General features: G+C 50.5%; 1 protein-coding gene across 3 annotated transcripts in view; it reads left to right on the top strand.

Moving 5' to 3' along the window:
* The first annotated feature begins 24 nt into the window (after positions 1 to 24).
* MORN5 (MORN repeat containing 5) overlaps positions 25 to 19,408 on the top strand; it is a 28,285-nt gene continuing 8,901 nt past the window's right edge. The window contains exons 1-5 of one of the 3 annotated variants that reach the window (XM_029920042.1): positions 25 to 165; positions 3,537 to 3,684; positions 5,281 to 5,392; positions 9,317 to 9,448; positions 18,187 to 18,832. In XM_029920042.1, coding sequence (XP_029775902.1) covers positions 119 to 165; positions 3,537 to 3,684; positions 5,281 to 5,392; positions 9,317 to 9,448; positions 18,187 to 18,218 — 471 coding nt within the window. In that variant the 5' untranslated portion in view covers positions 25 to 118 and the 3' untranslated portion in view covers positions 18,219 to 18,832. Of the gene's footprint in view, positions 166 to 2,364; positions 2,464 to 3,536; positions 3,685 to 5,280; positions 5,393 to 9,316; positions 9,449 to 18,186; positions 18,833 to 19,408 lie in introns of those variants that run through there. The other 2 variants (XM_029920041.1, XM_029920040.1) reach the window with 2 other exon arrangements.

The following is a 19,408-nucleotide window of genomic DNA, read 5'->3' as shown; positions in this document are numbered from 1 at the left end:
TGCCTGGACGGTCGGGGGGCGGGGCTTCGTGTCGGCCCCGCCCGTCTTGGTTGTCATAGTGAGGCGGGACGCACTGGGACTCCAGGATCCCAACCGCTGGAAGCTACAGGCTGGCGCCATGGAGTACACGGGGAGCCAATATATTGGGGAATATGTAGACGGGAGGTAAGGGCACTTTCACAAACTTTATTCCTTTTCATCTTCAGGACAACGCTTTCAGGTATGATTGTTTATCTCCATTTTACAGTTCAGAAAACTGAGACCCAGTAAAGTCAAGTGACTTGCTCAAGGACACATACCTATTAAGCAGCACAGCTGAGATATATTCATTCCATATATAAGTGTGTGTTTGCTGCCAGTTTTAGATTCGGGGATTAAAAATATTTTAAAATGTCAAGATCCTTGCTCTCATGGAGCTTACAGTCTAGTCGGTATACTTCCAATAAACAAAGAAATGAGAAGGTAATTTCAGATAGTGGCTTCGCCTGAATCCTCTTCTCCCCACAGCAACCCTAAGAGATAGATACAATCCTCCTTTTACAGATGGGAAAAGTGAGGCTCAGTATAATTATGCAACTTGTTCAAAGACACCTAGTTGGCATTGGGCAGATCAAAGATCAAAACCCAGGTCTGACTCCAAAACTCATGTGCTTTCTACTATGGAGGCTGCTGCTGGGCTCCTACAGCGGACCCATCCAGTTGGGGCTGTCCTTGAAGGCTTTCTGGGGGAGAACATATTTGAGATGAGCCCTGAGGGTTGGGTAGGATTTAGGTGGGTAGAGATGCAAGGTGAAGAATGTTTCCGGGCAGAGGAAGCAGCATGAGCAATAGTTTAGAGGACTTATAAGGGAAAGAGAAGGCAGTTTAGTTAGGCTGGAGTGTTAGATGTGTCTAAGGAGAGTGGAAGCCAGAGCTGGAATGGTGGATCTGAGCTCTGGCATACAGAGATTTGAGTACTGTGCATAATTCTGTGTGTGGGAGGAGCCACTGGTAGATAAATCCTTAGTAAGGCTGGGCATTAGGAAATATAATTTATTTCATCTCTGTATGCCTCCTTATAGTGCATATGTCACTTAGTAAGTGTTGGCTGAGTGAATTAATAAAGAAAGAAAGAAGAAAGAAAAGAAAAGAAAAGAAAAAAGAAAAGAAAAGAAGGAGAAAGAAAGAAAGAAGAAATTTGAGATATGGTAATCATGTCCTCACTATGGATTGGGGTCTTTATCTCCTCTTTTTTAAAATTTTTAATGTTTATTTATTTTTGAGAGAGAGAAGGAAAGAGAGTGTGAGCAAGAGAGGGGCAGAGAGAGAGGGAAACACAGAATACAAAGCAGGCTCCAGGCTCTGAGCTGTCAGCACAGAGCCCAACGTGAGGCTCAAACTGTGATATCATGACCTGAGCTGAAGTCAGTCATGTAACTGACTAACCCATCCAGGAGCCTCTGTTTGCTCTTTTTAACTTACTTTGAATTTATAATGAAGTCTTGTTGCCTTGAATGAATAAGAGAAAAATGAGAGTCAAGGAAAGAGAAGAAGAGAAGGAAAAGAATGAGGGAGAGAGAGAGGCAGAACAGAAATAAAGAGATCAAGTCAGAGCTCATAGTTGTCCCGGTAAGAGGCAGCAGGACCCTGAGCCAAAGGAGAGGCAGAGGGGTTGCAGGAAAGAGAAAGATGTAGACATTCGGGAATTTACGTTGTCAGGGCTTGGCAACTGATTGGCTCCCAGTCCCACTCAGAGACTGCCTCCAGGCCCAGCTCAGTGCCTGGCTCTAGGCTTTGAACCTGGAGGATTCTGGTACCATTTGTGGAAATTGAGAACTCTGAGGAAGGGCTGCTCTGGAGGAGGAGAGGAGGAGTTTCATTTTGGGTGAGCCGGAGACAACTATAGAAGGTCTGACCAATGAATGTCCAGTTTGCAGTTTAAATAAAGGGAGCAGGGTTCTAATCTCAGAGAAGGGTTTTGATGGAGACTGAAATGGTGGTTGTGATTTCAAGCAAAGAGATAAAGGTGAAAAGGCATTCTCTCTCCTCTCAGGTCTTGCAGTAGAATAAAAGCAAAATCATTCTTGAGTTCTTACTCTATATTGGGCATTCCACTATTGTTTCACAGCTATTATTTCATCCAATTATCTCAACTTTGGGGAGGAGTGTTGTCATTATCCCCATTTTGCAGATGAGAAACTCAGGCTCAGAGAGGTGAAGGAGCTTGCTCGAGGTCACACAGGCTCAGAGGTGGAGCCAGGACCGGGCCTGATAGCCCCAGGTCTGCATGGCTCAGGAATCCTTCCTTGAGCACAATAGCATCTTCTGTCATCTGTCATCTGCTCAGCCAGTTCACTGGCCCTACTGTTTTTATTCCTTACGCAGAGGAAATCCTTATGCACCTGTGTAAGCAGAATCATGATTCCAAGAAGTAAGGATACCAAGGTCTTCATTTAGGAGCTTCGATGAAATAGCGAATACAAGGTATACAAGTACAATGCAAGGTAGAAAGTGCTGAGCGTCCAACAGAAGTGCACACAAAAGCCTAAAGAAGTTCAGAGTTAGAACAGGTGACTTCCAGCCAGGGGGAAAGAATAGAGAAGGAATACAGGAATGAAGAAATGAGGGAAAGTGTCTTTTTTCAGCACTCGCTACATGGCAGTCCTTTTACCAGGAAAATCATTACACATTATCTGAGTTGATCTTGGGCATTAATCTCAGTCATTTTCACACACGAAGTGAGTGGTCAACTGGCCAAGCTGGGCATCCTGCCCTGTGCTCCTGCTGAGGGCCTGTCTCCCCCGCCACATGGCAATTACCACATATTATGTAATTGCTTCATTGTGTCCCCCACTACCCTGTGAGCCCCCTCAAGTGGGGGTGGGATGCTGCATATGCCTTGATCACTGTGTTGACCATGCTGTGTCCAGGAGACCAGACTCACCATGTATGGTAGATGTTGAAAGATAGTAGATGTTCTGGAAATATTTGTTGGGAAAAAGGGAAGGAAGGAAAACAAAAAGGTTTAGGAAAGTCTCCAAGATGATATGTCTAGGAAATGGTGAAATAAGAGTCAAGCCCATGTCTTCTGTCTAAATTTCATCCTTTTCCAAATTCTCTACAAGTGGTGTAGAGGGCAGGGACAGGCTGATCATGGGGGACAGGGAAGACCCAGAGCCAGGCACCAGGAAACCTGGCCCTAGACTCTGCTTCACAGTGCTGCCTGTGAGGCTTTGGGCACATTCCCTGCCCCCACCCGCAGGCCTACCGAGGGGTGTGTTGGGGAAAGGGTGAACTCCAGGACAGCCCGTAGGCAAGGGGGAAGACAAATAGACAAAAATCTGCACTACCCCCACCCCCACCTTCAACAACACAGACCCTCTCATTTTTGAATTTTTGAGGCTAACAAAAGAAAAAGTTTGGTTTTGAACAAAATCTTACTGGGATGGTAATATCTGAGGACCCTGAGGATTAGGTTCCCGCTTGCTCACCTGTGCCTGCCAGCTCTGGTCCTCCAACGTCAAGCACAGCTCAGTCATTTCCCTTTGTCCTTGCAGGATGGAGGGCAAAGCCGAATACCTCCTCCCTACCGAAACAAAATACGTTGGGGAAATGAAGGACGGCATGTTTCATGGCCAAGGAACCCTGTACTTCCCCAGCGGGAGCCGCTATGATGCTATTTGGGAGAAGGGACTGGCCGTGAAGGTGATCAGCCTGAGGAGGGGAGGTTACAGAGGGCAAAGCCTTGGACAGGAAGAGCCCCCGCTACGGAGCACCCTGACCTCTCCACCTGGTGCCCACTTCCTTCCATTCCCTCTTCTCCCTTCCTACTGCTCTCCCAGGGCTCTGGAGTCCTCTCCTCTGGATCCAGAAGGGCCCCTGGAGAGGCCATGATGAGTTTGAATCCTGTTGTGCCACTAACTGTGTAACCTTGGGCCCATGACTTCCCCTTTAAACTGGGGACGACAGTTGTCCATTGTATTGCTGCAGTAACAAATTACTACAAACCCAGGGCCATAAAACAACAGAAATATACTACCTTCCAGTTCTGGAAGTCAGAAGTCTAAAATAGGTCAGCGGTGCTACATTCCTTCCAGAGGCTGTACAGGAGAATCCAGTTCTTTACCTTTTCAATCTTCTAGAAACTTCCTGCTTCCTGCATCACTCTGACCTCTGCCCCCGTCATCACCTTTCCTTCTCTCTCTTTTGTTCATCATCCCGTCTTCTATCTCTCTGGCCCCCTTGCTTCCCTCTTATAAGGGAAGAGGTTTATATTTGGCCCACACAGATAATTCAGGAAAATCTCCCCATTTCAAGATCCTTGACTTAATCACATCTGCAAAGTACCTTTTGCCACATAAGGTTAACATTTGTACAGGTCCCAGCATTTACATTTAAATATCTTTGGGGGACCCTTAGTAGCCTGCCACAACAGTACTAGCCACCTCCTAGGATGGTTGTGAATGCAAATGAGGTGACATCTCTAAGCACCTTGCTCAGTACCTGGCATGCAGCAGGCACGCCATGTTAGGTCTTAGTTCTACTGCTGCCACAAATCATCTAACCCATCTAATCCCACCTAGTATTTGTGGGCCATGAGTACAATTCAGGGAGTCAGTGGAACCTCCTGGTTTATATGGGAGTATGGTTTTCTCTGGGGAAAGATCTGTTGTGCTCATTGGTTTCACTAATAGCCACCTTAAGAAGGTTAAGAAGCATTCCTTATTTTACAGCTTGAGAATCTAAGCCCCAGGAAGGGGATATGACTTACCCAAGGTCCCACAGTGAACTAATAGTATCGGAATTTCCACCTACATTTCCTGATGCCCAGGCCAATGCGACCTCTACATCCTGGGGATTCCTGCAGCACTAAGGCAGCAAACGCAGACGAATGTACATGTTTGGAAAAAGGGCTATGACTGATGGCCATGACCTTTTTAGCTATGACTAAATGCTTACTGTATGCCAGCCACGGTGCTAGATGCTTTGCCAGTGCTATCTCATGGAATCAACCCTATGACATATATATTGTATTTATGCAGTTTTGCAAATGAAGAAACCAAGGGCTCTGTCGGTCATCTGCCCAACGTCACACAGTGAGTTGCCATATTCTGAGTGCCAGTCACAGAGAGCCCAGCACGATAGTGATCCCTTCTGATCATCACTCTTCTGCGGCAATAAGAAAGCCACCTCTCCCCTTGACATTTGTCCTTCTTGGCAGAAGGGCACCCTCACGCCTGTGTGCATGCTCCTTGTCTTCCGGGCGTCCTCATGCCTGTACACATGCTCTTTGTCTTCCAGGGCACATACACCTTCTCAGACGGGCTGCAGTATGACGCCGAGCACTGGCATTACTGCGACAGCTATGACCGGAGGTTTTACACCGAGATCTGCTATGGCTTGAAGGCTTCAGGTACCTGGGCACCCGCCTTTTCCTTCACACCCAGACTGAGAGGGGAACAAAGGGCCGTGGCCTATTGAAAGAACCCAAAAGAGAGGAGGAATTGAGCAGAGGCCACAGGACCCAAAAGAGCCAGGTTGTAGAGCCAGAAAGATCAGTCCTCAGATCTCCACTGTACCAGCTGAGAACCGCGGGCAGAGCATTCACAGCTCTGTGCCTCAGTTTCCCTCCTGCAAAATGGGACAATAGCATCATCCACCCCACAAGTGTGTTGAAAGTAAGATAAGGCAGGTCCAGTGTTTTCAGCAACGTCTAGCTCACAGTGGGTGCACGGCCCATCCCAGCCAGGGTCATTCTAGCACCAGGTGTAGCACAGACACTGAGCAGCATGGAAGGAGCCTCAGGTGCTAGCGGGGGTTCTCTAGAATCTCCAGATGACCCTGCCATGCGTGCCGGTCTGGTCCCATGTTGTAGAGGAGGCAGCGGAGGCCCAGGGGTCCAGACATGCTTCCTAGGAGCGGAGTCCCGGTGGAGGGGTTGGGGCGGAGTCTTCCTCTCTGCATCCCCTGTGTCATCAGAAACTGTTCCATCGTGGAAGGTTACATTTGGGCCTAGACTCTGGATTCAGAGAGCAGCCACTTAAAGAGGGGCTCATCTGCGTCTCTGGGGCTTGTGTGAGGTCCGCTGTACCTCAAGAGCAGTTTCTGACACCGCTGAGACAATACGTCCAGCATGACAAATGGGAAATTGACTTTGCAAACTGTAAGAATAAATCCTAACTTAGGAGATGATGAGGTGTAGTGGACAGAGACCTGGAGCTGGAAGGTCTGGGTTTGAGTCCTAAATACCCTCTCAGGAGCTGGATGAGCCTGGGCAAGTCGGCCTCCATGAGGGCAGAAACGTCCAGAAAGCATCCAGGTTGAAATCAGGCAGACCTGAGCTCAAACCTTGGCTCTATCACCTTGAATCAGTTAGTTGGTCAGATGAGCCTTCTCTCCCTTTGTCTCCTTTGTCAGCTCCTCCCCCCCCAGTTATTAATTTGGGGGTTCCCAGGGCTTTCTGTCCTTAGCCCCTATTCTGTCATCATTCTGTGTCCTCTCCCTAAACAAGCTGATTCACTTCTAAGCCTTCATTTATGCCATCAGCTTCCAAATAGAAATCAAAATCCCTGAGCTCCGGCCGGGTTCCTGCAGCCAATCCCCAACACCTGTATTTGTCATCCCTTACTTTGTCTACACTGCACTCCTTACCTTCCCCACCAGCCCCTTCTCCCCCAGTGATTGCTCCCTCAGAGACTGTCGCTCCCGCCCACCTGGATGGGCTGAGTCCTGCCTTCTTCCCCCGTGTACAAGCAAGCACCTGGTCCTGTGGATTCTACCTCTTACGTATATTCATTCCTGTGTTCATCACAGAACTGCTTACTGAGCACCTCCACGGGCCACGCCAAGTGTCCTTTCTCCTCTCTGGTGCTGCCCTGTTCCATCCTCTCCCCAGACTTCCACCCTCTCCCCTCGATTACCGAATCACCCGGGATCTAGGTTTGACTTGCTCTGGGCCATTCTACACTCTGTAGTCACTCTCATTTTGAGAAACATGCCTGTGATTGCCACTCCCCCACCCCCACCCCCACCAGGTACTCTTCAGTGCCTCCACACCACCCTCAAGATAAGGCTCCAAAGTCTTTTTTAAAATAATGTTTTTATTTATTTTTGAGAGAGAGAGAGAGAGAGCATCAACAAGGCAGAGTCAGAGAGAGAGGGAGACACAGAATCTGAAGACAAGTTCCAGGTTCTGAGCTAGCTGTCAGCACAGAGCCTGATGCAGGGCTTAAAGCCACAAACCGTGAGATCGTGGCCTGAGCCAAAGTTGGATGTTTAACCAACTGAGCCACCCAGGTGCCCCAAGCCTCCAAATTCTTAAAATGACCTGCATTCTCTGGCTCCTGCTGCTGTCCCCAACCTCATCCCACACCACCTGCCCTTCTTGGATATTCTCTTCTTCCTCGCCATACTGGCTATACCTCTACTCCTTGAAAAGACCATGCTCTCTCCTACTATACCCTCTGCTGGATGCTCTACCCGCTCACTTCACCCAAAGAACTCCTTCCCATCCTTCAGGTCTCTGCTTAAGCCCCTCAGTCTGGGGTTCCTTCCCTGAATTCCCAGATGCGGCAAGGTCTCCCTGTGGCATACCGCAGAGCAGCTGTGGCTGTGCCCAGAGCTCTGTCGCGAGTGCACAGAGTCTCTCTTCCCAAGCCGACTGAGCTCCATGAGGGTGGGGGCTCAGTCTTACTGCTGTGTCCCCAGTGCCTGGCACATTGCTGGGCACATAGTAGGCACTCAGTGAAGAGTTACCTGGGGAGGATAATACTGACTTCACAGCAGGGAGGGATGGGGTGTGGGAAGTAAGGCAATGGCATTAAGTTTCCTGAGTACCTTCTCTGGGTCAGACACTGGCTGGGCCGCCGGGGGCACAGTCTCTTCCTTCCAGGAGCTGCCAGTCTAGATGCCACTTAAGAACCTTGTAAACAGCTCCTCCTAGGCTAGTTATGACAGGGCCTGGACTTTGTCATGGGCTCATCACCCCAACTGAAGCCTGTAGGCAGAGAGAGAGAGCCCGTGGCCGCAGACACTCAGCTGTCACATGGGGGCTGGTTTTGTGGGAGGCGGGGCCCTGCCAGGCTTGTAGGAAGTGCAGTGACCTTCCTGGTGTCCTTCCTTCTCCTCCAGCAACTCCCTACACAGCAGCTTTATCCTAAGTACCCACTGCCTTCCCAAGTCACTGGGCACTTGGCAGAGCTCTGTGACAGCCACCTCTCACTCAGCCTCAAGGGCAGGCTGCCCCTCCTCCTCTCTGGGTATCTGTGAGATGGTACTGGTATGAGGCTCCAGGCAGAGAATGGCTGGAGATTGCTCAGCATGGAGTAAGTGCTCGTGGAGTAAGTGTTAGCCAACAGCACACAGAGAGGTTATCATTAACCAACATAAGAGCACCTGTGCACAGGACTGGACCCCCCCCCCAACACTGAACCGTGAACATGGTGCTATGCTCAGCGGGCATCCAGCCCGCAGTCCAAAGGACAGGGAATTACAGCAAACACACATTAGAAAGATCCCTAGAAGTTTATTTATTCCAACCTTATACCCATTACTCAGTTTTCCAAGATATACAACACATAGGGCAGTGTGACCTACAAGGTGCACCAGCTCCTCTTGTGCCCCTGGTGGCTCGGATGCCCCGAGTCCTGGCAGTGGTGCCCAGAACATCAGCAGATTAACCCATAGGTTTCATGGCTGGGTGTTTAGCTGCTTCCTAGTGGGAGAGTCTTGGGCAAATTACTTGACCTCTTTGAGACTCAGATTCCTTATCTGAAATGGGGCCACCAAGGTGCTGTGAGAATTAAAGGAAACTAGCAGGAGTCAAGCATTTAATGAATTTCCAGGCACAAGATAATCACTCACTAACTGGCAGCTATTGTGGTCATTTTGGTAAGAGTAAAAATTCTCCATTACCTAATCCTTGCCCACCCGACCCATTTCTTCCCACAGTTCTTACCCACGCCCTGCTCCACAAGGTCTCCTGAGCGCATGCCTCCATCCCTCTTCCAGACGTACCTTTCTGTCCACAAGATTGACTGTGATGCACCCTCCTGGCCTCTGCCTGCGGAGCCTGTGCTCCTGGCATGGTGTCCCTAGAAATGGAGGATGGGGTCAAGGGAAGAAGTTGGGGGTCTAGCCCCCAAGACCCTGCTCACAGAGCCGTTTTCAGGAAGCTGCTCTGGGGCACCGCTCCCGCTGCCTTTGCTCTGAATCAGGAATGTTTAGTCCAGCGGTGGTAGCAGATATTCATGAGTAACCATCCAGAAGTGGACTTTAGGGAGGCTGGGTTTCGATGCGGCCTTGGCAGTGAGTTAATTGTCCACTGTATCCTTTCAAGGGCGCCCTCAACTCACCAATCTAGACCCGCCTAGAAAAATCCCTGAAGGCTGTTACGATTGTGGAGACGGCTTCTATGATCCGGTCACGAGGATAGTCAAAGACTACAGGAACCGCTTTTTGAGAAATGCAGGTATGTTCGTTGGGACACCCTGTGGCACACGTTTTCTCTTCTCTCGTCTACCCATAGAATTGTGCATATGTGTGTACAGACATGTGTGCGTTTGGTGAGAAAGAAACTTTTGCTGATAGAAGACAAAAATTATGATCTGTTTCACGACTGGGGGTTCTCATGACTGACAAGTCTGTACAGAGTCATCGAATGAGGCAGAGGACATTTGTGGTTAAATGTGACAGCATGTATGTATAGCACTAAAAGGATTAAAATATGTGTTTTTGCATGCTTCCCTTTGACTAGTATTTAATGAACACTTACTAAATCCTAGATGATATGGGCCCCAAAGCTAGACAAACACCCTTCCTCATGGAGCTTATGTTTTGACAGGTGGCAGATAAGTACCATACAGGGTTGATTGCCTCATGGAATAAGCCCAGTAAAAGGGGAAAATGTGGCCCTAGATTGGGGCAGGGGGAGAGGTAAGGGCGGGGGCTCCAGGGAGCTGGGAATGATGCTGTGGGAGCACAGAGAAAGGATACCTCATCCAGAATCGGAAATTCAGAGGGTTTCAAGAAGGAACTGACCGCTAAAATGAAACCTAACGAATAACTGGGAGTCAGCCACAGGGCGTGGGGAGAAGCTTTCCAGAGAGGCAACAGCACAGGGAAGTGTGGAGAAGGTGAAAGATGCCAGGTGGCACAAGAATGCTGGCTGACGTCTCAGCCACAGGAGGTCCCTGGAGGGTCTGGGACCTCAGTGGGTGGGTGGACCCAAGCTGATCAGACTTATAGTGACCCAACTCAGAGGAGGCCAGTGAAAGGTAAGAACACTTTCCTTTAACGTGGTGATTCTGAGCCTTTCTCTTTCCTAGAGTCACAGTCCCGCTAGGAATAACAAGAACTATGGGCCCTCCTCCTAGAAAAATGTGTGTGCACACATATAAACATGCATGTTCTCATACAGGCATACACACACACACACACACACACACACACACACACACACACACATTTTGCATATAGTCTTAAGAGGTACTTCTAAAGACCAGGGTCAAAAGCCTCCAACTTCAGCTCAGGTCAGATCTCATGTTTGTGGGTTCGAGCCCCGCGTCAGGCTCTGTGCTGACAGCTAGCTCAGAGCCTGGAGCCTGCTTCCGGTTCTGTGTCTCCTCTCTCTGCGTCTCCCCCTCTCATGCTCTGTCTCTCTATCAAAAATAAATAAAACATTTAAAAAAATAAAAAAAACAAACTCTGCTCTAAAATCAGAAAGAAACTTCCAGGAAGACCAGGAGGCCTGGGCTGGCTGGTCAGAGCAAAGGGAATCAGCTGACCTTGTGGATTAATCCTGGGGTGGAGAGAGCGCCAACCCACTGGGTGCTCCTGCAGGAACGTGGCCACTGTTCACACTCCACGTCCCCTGGTCCCCTGGCAGTTCTCTTTAATGACTTCCCATTTTCCATGAACCGGGTAGACTCTGCAGAACGCTAATTCTCCTGGGGGTTAATAGGCTTGCTATGAAGTTTCTTGATTGAGTCAACTAAAGAGATACTGAGGGAAACAATGCTAAAGGATTTCATTTATTAAAGGGCTTCTCAGGGCCATTAATATGCTAATACACTTTGTGCTTTTCCTTCCCAGCACTTATTTCAACTGTAATTAAATCCTCATTTGTGTGATTAATTGCTTGAACGTCTGTCTGTTGCTCTAGACTGTAAGATCCATGTGAGCAGGAAGTCTGTCTCTGTATCAGGCAGGGTCCAGGCAGAAAACAGAGAGAAGTCAGTGTCACGAAATCGGTTAAATACGTATTGGAGAACTGAAAAAGCAAAAGATATTGGAGAACTGAGAAAGCATTGAGGTAACAGAGTAAATAACTGCAGGGAGCGGCTACTACCTCAAGAACTGGGGGAGGAGCCAGAGTCTAGGCTATTAGAACCTAGAGGGTCAAGAGAGCCCCCCCACCCCCCCCCAGAAGCAGCAACCCAGAGCTCCGAGGAGGGGCCGCTGCCCAGCAGGGGCTCTGGAGAGAGAGCAGATGGTAGGATCCCAGAGAGAACTGTAAACTGGAAGTGAGTCAACATTGCTGACATTGACACTGACCTGAGCAACCAGCAGTCCAGAAAAGAGTGTCCCCTCTGCCTCCACGTGCCGTGCGGCACCTAACTGGGGACCGGCCGGCAGAGCAGAGATGCGTCCCACAGCCCAGTCCCAACTGCAGAGTGGGAATAGGAACATAGGTTTGGAGCTGAGAGTTGGCACCTTGGTCAGTGGCACAGTCCCCCCGCCCTTTGGTGGTGGGTCAGCGTCCACACTCACTCTTCTGTCCTGCGAAGGTAATACGTTTGTGCCCTTCTGTGTGTCTTGTTGCAAGGAGCCTTCATACAAACACAAACATGCTCTCACCTTTCTTCCTAAGGGGGGAGTTCCCCCCCACCTCCCACTGGGGGAAGTCCTGGGAGATGAAGGGCGATTGAGCAGGGGCAGCGGGAGGGGGGTGGGGTGATGATCACCTGGCTGGGATGCAGGGTGTCGGTCAGGAAAAAGGCATTGGAAGTGATCTTAAAGAATGAGTGGATTTTGTTAGCAAGGATGTTGGGGAAGGGCATTCCACATAGAGGGAACAGCACAGGCAAAGACACAGAGCCATGAAAAAAAAAAGGCATGGTGTGACTGGGGAATTGGAAATTGTGGTTCCCAGAATCCTACCAAGCCATGCTTGGTAATAAAGTTTGAAAATGCATTATGGCATGAGCAGATAGAGCACTGAGGATGTCTAGGGCAATGAAGTTACTCTGTAGGACACCGCAGCGAAGGCTCCGCATTGTTATGTTTTCCCTGCCCCGTCGAATGTACTGCGCCAGAGTGAACCCAAATGTAAACTTTGGATGACCGTGAGGTGTCAGTGTAGCATCCCCAGATGTGCCCACGCTAGCGGAGAATGCTGATAACAGGGAGGCCTTGCATGCGTGGGAGCAGAGGCATTACAGAAAATCTCTGTAATTCCTCTCAATTCTGTTGTGAACCTAAAACTGCTCTTTAAAAATGAGATCGCCTAGGGGCGCCTTGGTGGCTCGGTTGGTTGGGCATCCGGCTTCGGCTCAGGTCATGATCTCACGGTTCGTGGGTTCGAGCCCCGTGTCGGGCTCTGTGCTGACAGCTCAGAGCCTGGAGCCTGCTTCGGATTCTGTGTCTCCCTCTCTCTCTGCCTCTTCCCTGCTTGCACTGTTTCTCTCTGTCTCTCAGATTTTAAAAAATTTCAAAAAATGAAATAGCCTTTATAAATGCATCATGAGAAGGGAAGGCCATTCTTAGGAGGTTTGGAGGACGGACACTGATGACTGGTCAACAGACACTTAGTGATTAGTTGCTGTGGGTCTGACTCTGGGCTAGACAGCATCACAGAGTCCTCCCTCAGGAAGCAAGAGAAACGGACAGTGAATCAGAGTTGCCACAAGGGGACCTAGTAGGGATACTTAACCCTGGAGGTCAGGGTCACGGGCCAGCAAAGTTTCCTGGAAAGAGTAAGATCTAACGGGCAGCCTAAACAAGAGCAGACAAGTGCAGCAGGGTTGGGAAGGGTGTTAGAGGCAGAGGGAACAGCACAGGCCAAGGATAAGATGTGGGAGAACACTGGCTATTTCGGGGCTACAAGTGGTTTGGGAGCATGAGACAACAATATGTTGAGGGAACAGATGCCGGAGAGGAAGCCAGAGGGGGGGAAGGGGAGGGCGGTAGGGGGAACAAGGGAAGGTTTCAGGCAGGGAGACCAGTTCATCATTTAGAGAGGTTTCTCGGGCTGCCTATAGGGAAGGGGCCAAAGGAGGTAAGACTAGATAGGAAAGACGGCAAGAGAGGGGCCCCTGAAGGGCCCTGGGCCTCAGTGCTGTGGGCCGGAGACCCACAGGTTCCGAGCCCCGGCCCAGCTCTCAGGCTGCCTGCTGGCTGATCCTGGGCCAGTGCCTTCCCTCTCTGGGCCCCTTGTTCTTCATCTGTAAAATGAGGGAGTCGGGCTGGATAATTTCTAGGGTCCTTCCAACCTTAAGAGTCTGTGATGGTGGAGAAAGGTAGCCAAAGGGTATTTTGGTCCTGATATTATAGGACAGGTCAAGTTTGGAGTGTACTGAAAACCACTAAAAGGAGTCTCTGTTTATGGCCACCTAGTCATTACCTTTGACTCACCTCACCCTGCCAGGGACTGATCCGGACTTCCGTCCATCTCCTATTTTCTCTGGGGCCCTTTCTCCCCTACATTCTGGTCTACCCCCATAAACAGTGCTTCCTGTTGGCATCCCCAAGGTGCAGGGCTGCGGCCATGCGGGCCTGAGGTGGAGCCTGAGGCCATCCCAGAATAAACAGAGAGGCTGGAGCCACTGCTATTATGAAACACATGCCACCTTGGCTGGGTCAGGGCCAGGGACGCTCTTTTTATAGGAGGTCACAGGCTAGGGCACCAGCAGAAAGTTCGCCTTTGGTTCACCCTCGGGTGTCTCTGGATGCCCCCCACCCCGCACTGTCTTCACCCCGCAGGCCTGATGCAATAGCTTTATTAGCCCACTGAACCACAGGTTACTGAATGGCAAGCATGCCCAACACCCCCAGGTTTGCTAGACTTGGGTTTTGAGAAGCCTTTCTTACCTGAGGAGGATGTGCCTGCTTGCTAGAATCTGGTGAGAATTTAAATCTATCCTTCCACTCACCAAAAGCCTTTGAGTGCCCACTGTGCCAGGCTCTGGGGATCCGGGCAGGCGAGAGTGCTCTCAGACTGTGCCTCTCGAACCTTCGGCCCCAGGCCCGCAGTAAGCAACACTGTACATCACAAACCAGTGCTCGCATTCGTGTGTATTCCCTTGTACATGTGGTGTACTGGGGTGTTTCCTATTTTAATTTTTTAAGTTATGTATTTATTTTGAGAGAGACAGAGGGCAGGCGAGGGGCAGAGAGAGAGGGAGACAGAGATTCCCAAGGAGGCTCCAACTCACGAACCATGAAAAAATCATGACTTGAAAAGAAATCAAGAGTTGGACGCTTAACCGACTGAGCCACCCAGGCGCCCCTATTTAATGTTTTAAAACTCTGGTTGCTACGCACCAAGTGGATTTCACAACGCTCGTGAGGACTGAGACCAACTACTGATAGATCATTGTCCTAGACACTCTTCCCTGACCAGCCTCTTCTCACCCGCTCCGTCTCCTGCTCTGTTGGGTTAGGTGTCCCTCCTCTGTGCCCCCACCAGCCTCCCTAACAGCCCTTAGCCCATAATTGCAGACATATCTTTACTTGGCTAGCTCCTCTGCTAGACTAGCAGCTTCTTGAGGGCAGGGACCACGTGACTATCTCTGATTCATCACTGGGTCCCCAGCACCTCACCCAGGTCCCCAGGCCTGGAGCTGATTAAATGTTTATGGAAGAAAAGCAGGCAGGCGGGCAGAGGGCCTGCCTGCAAGCCCCTCATATTCTTCAACAAATTATACAATATTCAGTCCCCGGCCCATGACAGACACCTTTTTTTTAGAAGAGTAGAAACAATCCATTGTATTTCTCCACACCTCCCAAGTTTTCGCAGCTGCTTAAGCTTTGAAAAGCTTGAAAGCTTATGCATCAAAGGTCTCAAAGCAGCGACCCTGTGGCCAAATCTGGTCTGCACGGTCTGTGTTTGGCCAGCCCTGTGCCTGAAATTGCCTGCGTGTGGGCGCCTACTTGGGGCATGAACTGCCCAAGTCCCCACCACTGCCTGCTGTCCGAGCCCCAGTGGTGTCGGTCACTGTAAAGCTTTCTGCTCCTGAACACAGCATCCCAGGTGAGCGTCCCACGCATCCAGGGAGTCGGGAATGGGCGTGGCCTGGCACCAGGGAACTGGGTCTCCAGTAGTGAATAACAGACTGGTGAAGGGGAGGCTAGGTCCCTCGCTCCCATCTTCCCGCGGGTCCGGTGGGTCTTCCCACTGCATTTCGCTGCTGCCTTTTTTGGGACCATAAAACCATAAAAGGAGCAACTCAATGCAGGCAGTATTTTCTAATCAATACAGCAGACACAAAGCAAAACAGAGACGGAGTTAGGACTCGCCTCCTATAGGAGCCTGGGAGAGGTGTGGGGGTTAAAAAAGCCCAGGATCTGGAATCCACACCTCTGGCTGGCCTCTGGTCCTGGATCCACCACTGGCTAACTTACCCCTTGTCTCCTTTCGGCGTCTCAGTTTCATCATCTGTAAAATGGGCATTCTAGTAGTACTTAATCTGGAGGTTAGAAAAAATGACATCAAGTATATAAGACACCTGGCACAGTGCTCGTGTCCGGTGACTGGCGGTTGTGACTGGTATCATGGTGATTACTGACTCAGGCTAGAGGAGAGGGAGGAGAGGGGGGCCCTGGGATTTGCTGAGATTTCTCTGGGTGCTCGAGAGACAAGGAGGCTGCCGGGGGAAATGGCCCGGATGTGCCGCATCTGTCTGCCTCCTCGGGGGTTCTGCTTGGGAAGCGAAATGCTGCTGAAACATTGGGCCCTGCAGGCCCTTGCTTGTGGCCTTGAGAGCCTCCCAGTTCACCTTTCACCATTCCTGTCTCCTCCACCCCATGTTCCAGCTCAGCCAGACTAGCTTCTTCCATGGTGTTCTCACCTCACATCCTCCCCCAGACCAGGGTGCCCTTCCTCCTCCCCTCTGCCTGCCACGGCCCTCCACGCCTCTCCGTGGTTGGCACGTGACAGGAGGCCATGGAAGAATGGCATGGGGCGCTTCTGGAATATCCACAGCTCAGGGAAAGGCCTGGGCCTTGTGGGGGATCCTTGCCAGCCCCTCCCTAAGGCCCATACCGTCTTATCTCCTCTGCTCTTTCCTGCCATCCCCAGTGGGTCATTTTTAGGAGCCTCGGTTTGCAGTGAGGACACCTGGTCTTGGATAGGTTGATACCTTTACCTTACCCCCGGTCAGACAGCCAGTGACAGAGTCAGAGATGAACCCAACTCTTGCCCAAATTCTGTTCTTCTTGGCTTTGTGTCTAGTTTATTCTTTACTCGGTCATCTCCCTTCCTGGACAGACCCATGGCTCATTCACAGTTGTTCCTCCACGAAGCACAGGCCCTGCCCCCGCGGGACCTCTGTGATGTTCCTAAATGAACGGAAAGGTCCACTGTAGAGTCTTAAGACAAAAACACCACGGTCCCCAAAGTGAGATGCTACATTATTTGATAAAGGGTCCTTTACACACTGTGGGCCAATAAGGAAGCATTAGAAGATCCTGGGGATAATTACCTTTAATACAGTGGGAAATTGGGAGATTGACCCTTACCCTCCCCCCCGTCCCTGTCGTTCTGCTCAGGAAGGGTAAGCCAGAACCATGATCACGGTTTGTACATGTGTCTCTTCGTGGAGCTGCTGCTCGCCTCCGCGGTACTGGTAGGAATCATTTGCAAAATAACAGCACCGATAATCCTTACTCCCTCCCCGCAATTAATGACACCCCATGCGAGCGTCTCAGATGAAAGGCACATTATTAATATTCAAAGGAAAAAACCCTCATAACCATTTTAACATATACAACTAACAATGAACTAAATTTGCTTTGTGGAAGACAGAGAGTGAGCATCCCAAATTAGTTTATGTAAAAGCTGAAATTCTTCCCCGAAAGGTCTCAGTACCATCCTCAAAGAATATCCTGATCATCAGCAATGCCGTCAAGATTCCCGCCAACATTATCCCCTTTGTTGTCTGAAATGTCGAATCAAGCACATCTGGCAAATGTCCTAGAGCTCACAAATCTCTCAAACAGCGTATAATTCCCAACGGTTAAAGAGATAACGCCACCGCTTAATCGTGCTGCTCTTCAAAATAGCACCAACTTTCCTTCAATCAGAAACAATGGCCTTGGCTTCTTAAAAATATCACATACGAGTGATTATTTGCAGAGAGGGGCCCTTTGCATTTGAACCTGTGGGTTCCAGACAGAATTTAAAATCAGGACCACACGCTTCATTTGAATGCGTGCTCAGTTAAATGGACAACGAGGCGGTGGGGAGTAGTATGAATTGAGGTCCAGAAAGGAGACCTGGCCTGTGTGACCTGGAGTCTTGGGGAGGTGATGGCTGGCTTCCCCCTCGCACTGTGAAGAGGTGGTGAGCTGTGACATCCCCTGAGCATTTTCCATGTGCCCCTAGGCACCCAGCTACGACAGCGGGGAGTGTGGCCGTGATCCCTGCCTGACAGTGTGGAAACAGAGGCTCAGAACTGAGGCTAGAGAATTTCCCCCAGGAAACGGCAGGAACCAGGATTCACATTCGGGCTCATCTGTCTCCAGGAGTTTTCCTCTTCTGTCCACTTTGCCAGGCCAGCCCCCCCTCCCCCGTCATCTATCCACAGAGGCCTGGGCAAAGGGCTTCCAAACATTGTTCATCTACTTCCCCCTCCCCCTCCTTTAGAAAGGTTCCATAGTGAACACTTGGTCTTCTAGCATTCCCCTGGCGTTCTTAAACAGCTGAAAATTGGAAGCATCCCAAATGTCCAACCGGAGGGAACTGAGTAAAGAACACGAGGTATATAACACACACAGTGCAGTCACTAGACTTGCAGCCAAGTAATGGGTCAGCAGAGATACACAGGCCCTTATTTTATTTCTGGGCAAAAGCAGGATAATAAAAACAGCCCGCATTCACTGAGCGCTCCTACGTTCCAGGCACTGGTTTGAACATGTCGCGCCATTTACTTTATTTCATCTCATCCCCACGTCACCCTGTGAAATGGCTTCATTATTCCCACTTCACAGGTGGAGAAGGAGAGGTGACATGCTTTGCCTAAAGTGACACAGACCTGGAACTCGACCCCAAGTCTAGTGGACTCACAGCTAAAGATGGCATCTGATGGTTCTGGAGTCTCCCAGCGAAAGAAAGAAAGAGCCGGGAGCCTTCTTCCTTGTGAGGCTGCAGGGGTGGTCCTTTTCCCCTAGATAGTTCTCTGCCCATGTTTTTTGCTCCAAAACTGCCCAAAGAGCAAGACTTTCAGTGCCACCGACAAACCAAGACTCATTTCGAGGGAACTGTCCTCACCTGACAGGTCAGAAACCTGGGACCTGGGGAGGGCAAGTCACCCGCCCGGGGCCCACACCGCCTGCGCGGTAGCCCGGTCCCCGCCGCCAGCCAGCCAGGCGTCCTTCCACACGAATCCCGGCCGCCTCGCCACAATGCTTCTCCTGTGGTTTCAGCAAAATGGCCCAGTGAGTCTCCCGCACAGGCCCTCCCGCCGTCATCTCTCCGCGACACAAAAGGCAATTTGCCCAAATGTTGTAATCACCTGGAGGCTGGCACACAGGGGGCATCCTGCCTTATCCGTGGCATTGTTAGCAGCGCCGTAATGAAGGCTTTGTGGAGGGATAATGTCACACTTGTAACTGCCAAATAAAATGCCTGCACAGATCACACGTGCCTGCCAGCAGACGCGGGCATCTGCTTTGAGCAGAAAGGGTGGGAAGGGAAGGGATGAGCCTGGAAAGCCTCTCCTGTGCCAGGGGCTTACCACACCCCGATCCTTTGAGGAATATATCATTACCTCTGTTTGGCAGCAGGGGAAACTGAGGCTCACTGACGGATGCAGCTAGTAAAGGGAGGACTCTGAACGTGAACCCAGGCCTCTCTGACACCAGAGGCCATTCTCTGGCCTGAGATACTCTGTGGCCTTTTCTGAATCTTGAACCTGCCTGACAGCATGGGCAAAGCTATAGAACTCCTCTCCAGAGACATACACTTGAACCCGCCAATGCAATTTTGCCTACAGAGCGTGGAATCCGCTCCGGTCGAGGTCTCGCCCCTAGGATAACAGCCTGCCCGGATTACTGCCTCTCCCTGACCTGCAACAATTGCCTATTGCCCCCTCTGTCCCCACCCCAATTCCGAGGGCCCTGGAAATTCCCCTTCCATCCCTTGTACCCATCAGATTCTGGTAACAGTAAGTCCCCCCCCCCCCCCCCCCCCCCCCCCCCCCCCCCCCCCCGC

This window comes from Suricata suricatta, chromosome 13 (assembly GCF_006229205.1).
Source record: "Suricata suricatta isolate VVHF042 chromosome 13, meerkat_22Aug2017_6uvM2_HiC, whole genome shotgun sequence".
Taxonomy (NCBI): Eukaryota; Metazoa; Chordata; class Mammalia; order Carnivora; family Herpestidae; genus Suricata; species Suricata suricatta.
The sequence above is the reverse complement of the archived record's forward strand: the minus strand, read 5'-3'. Positions and strand labels throughout refer to the sequence as shown.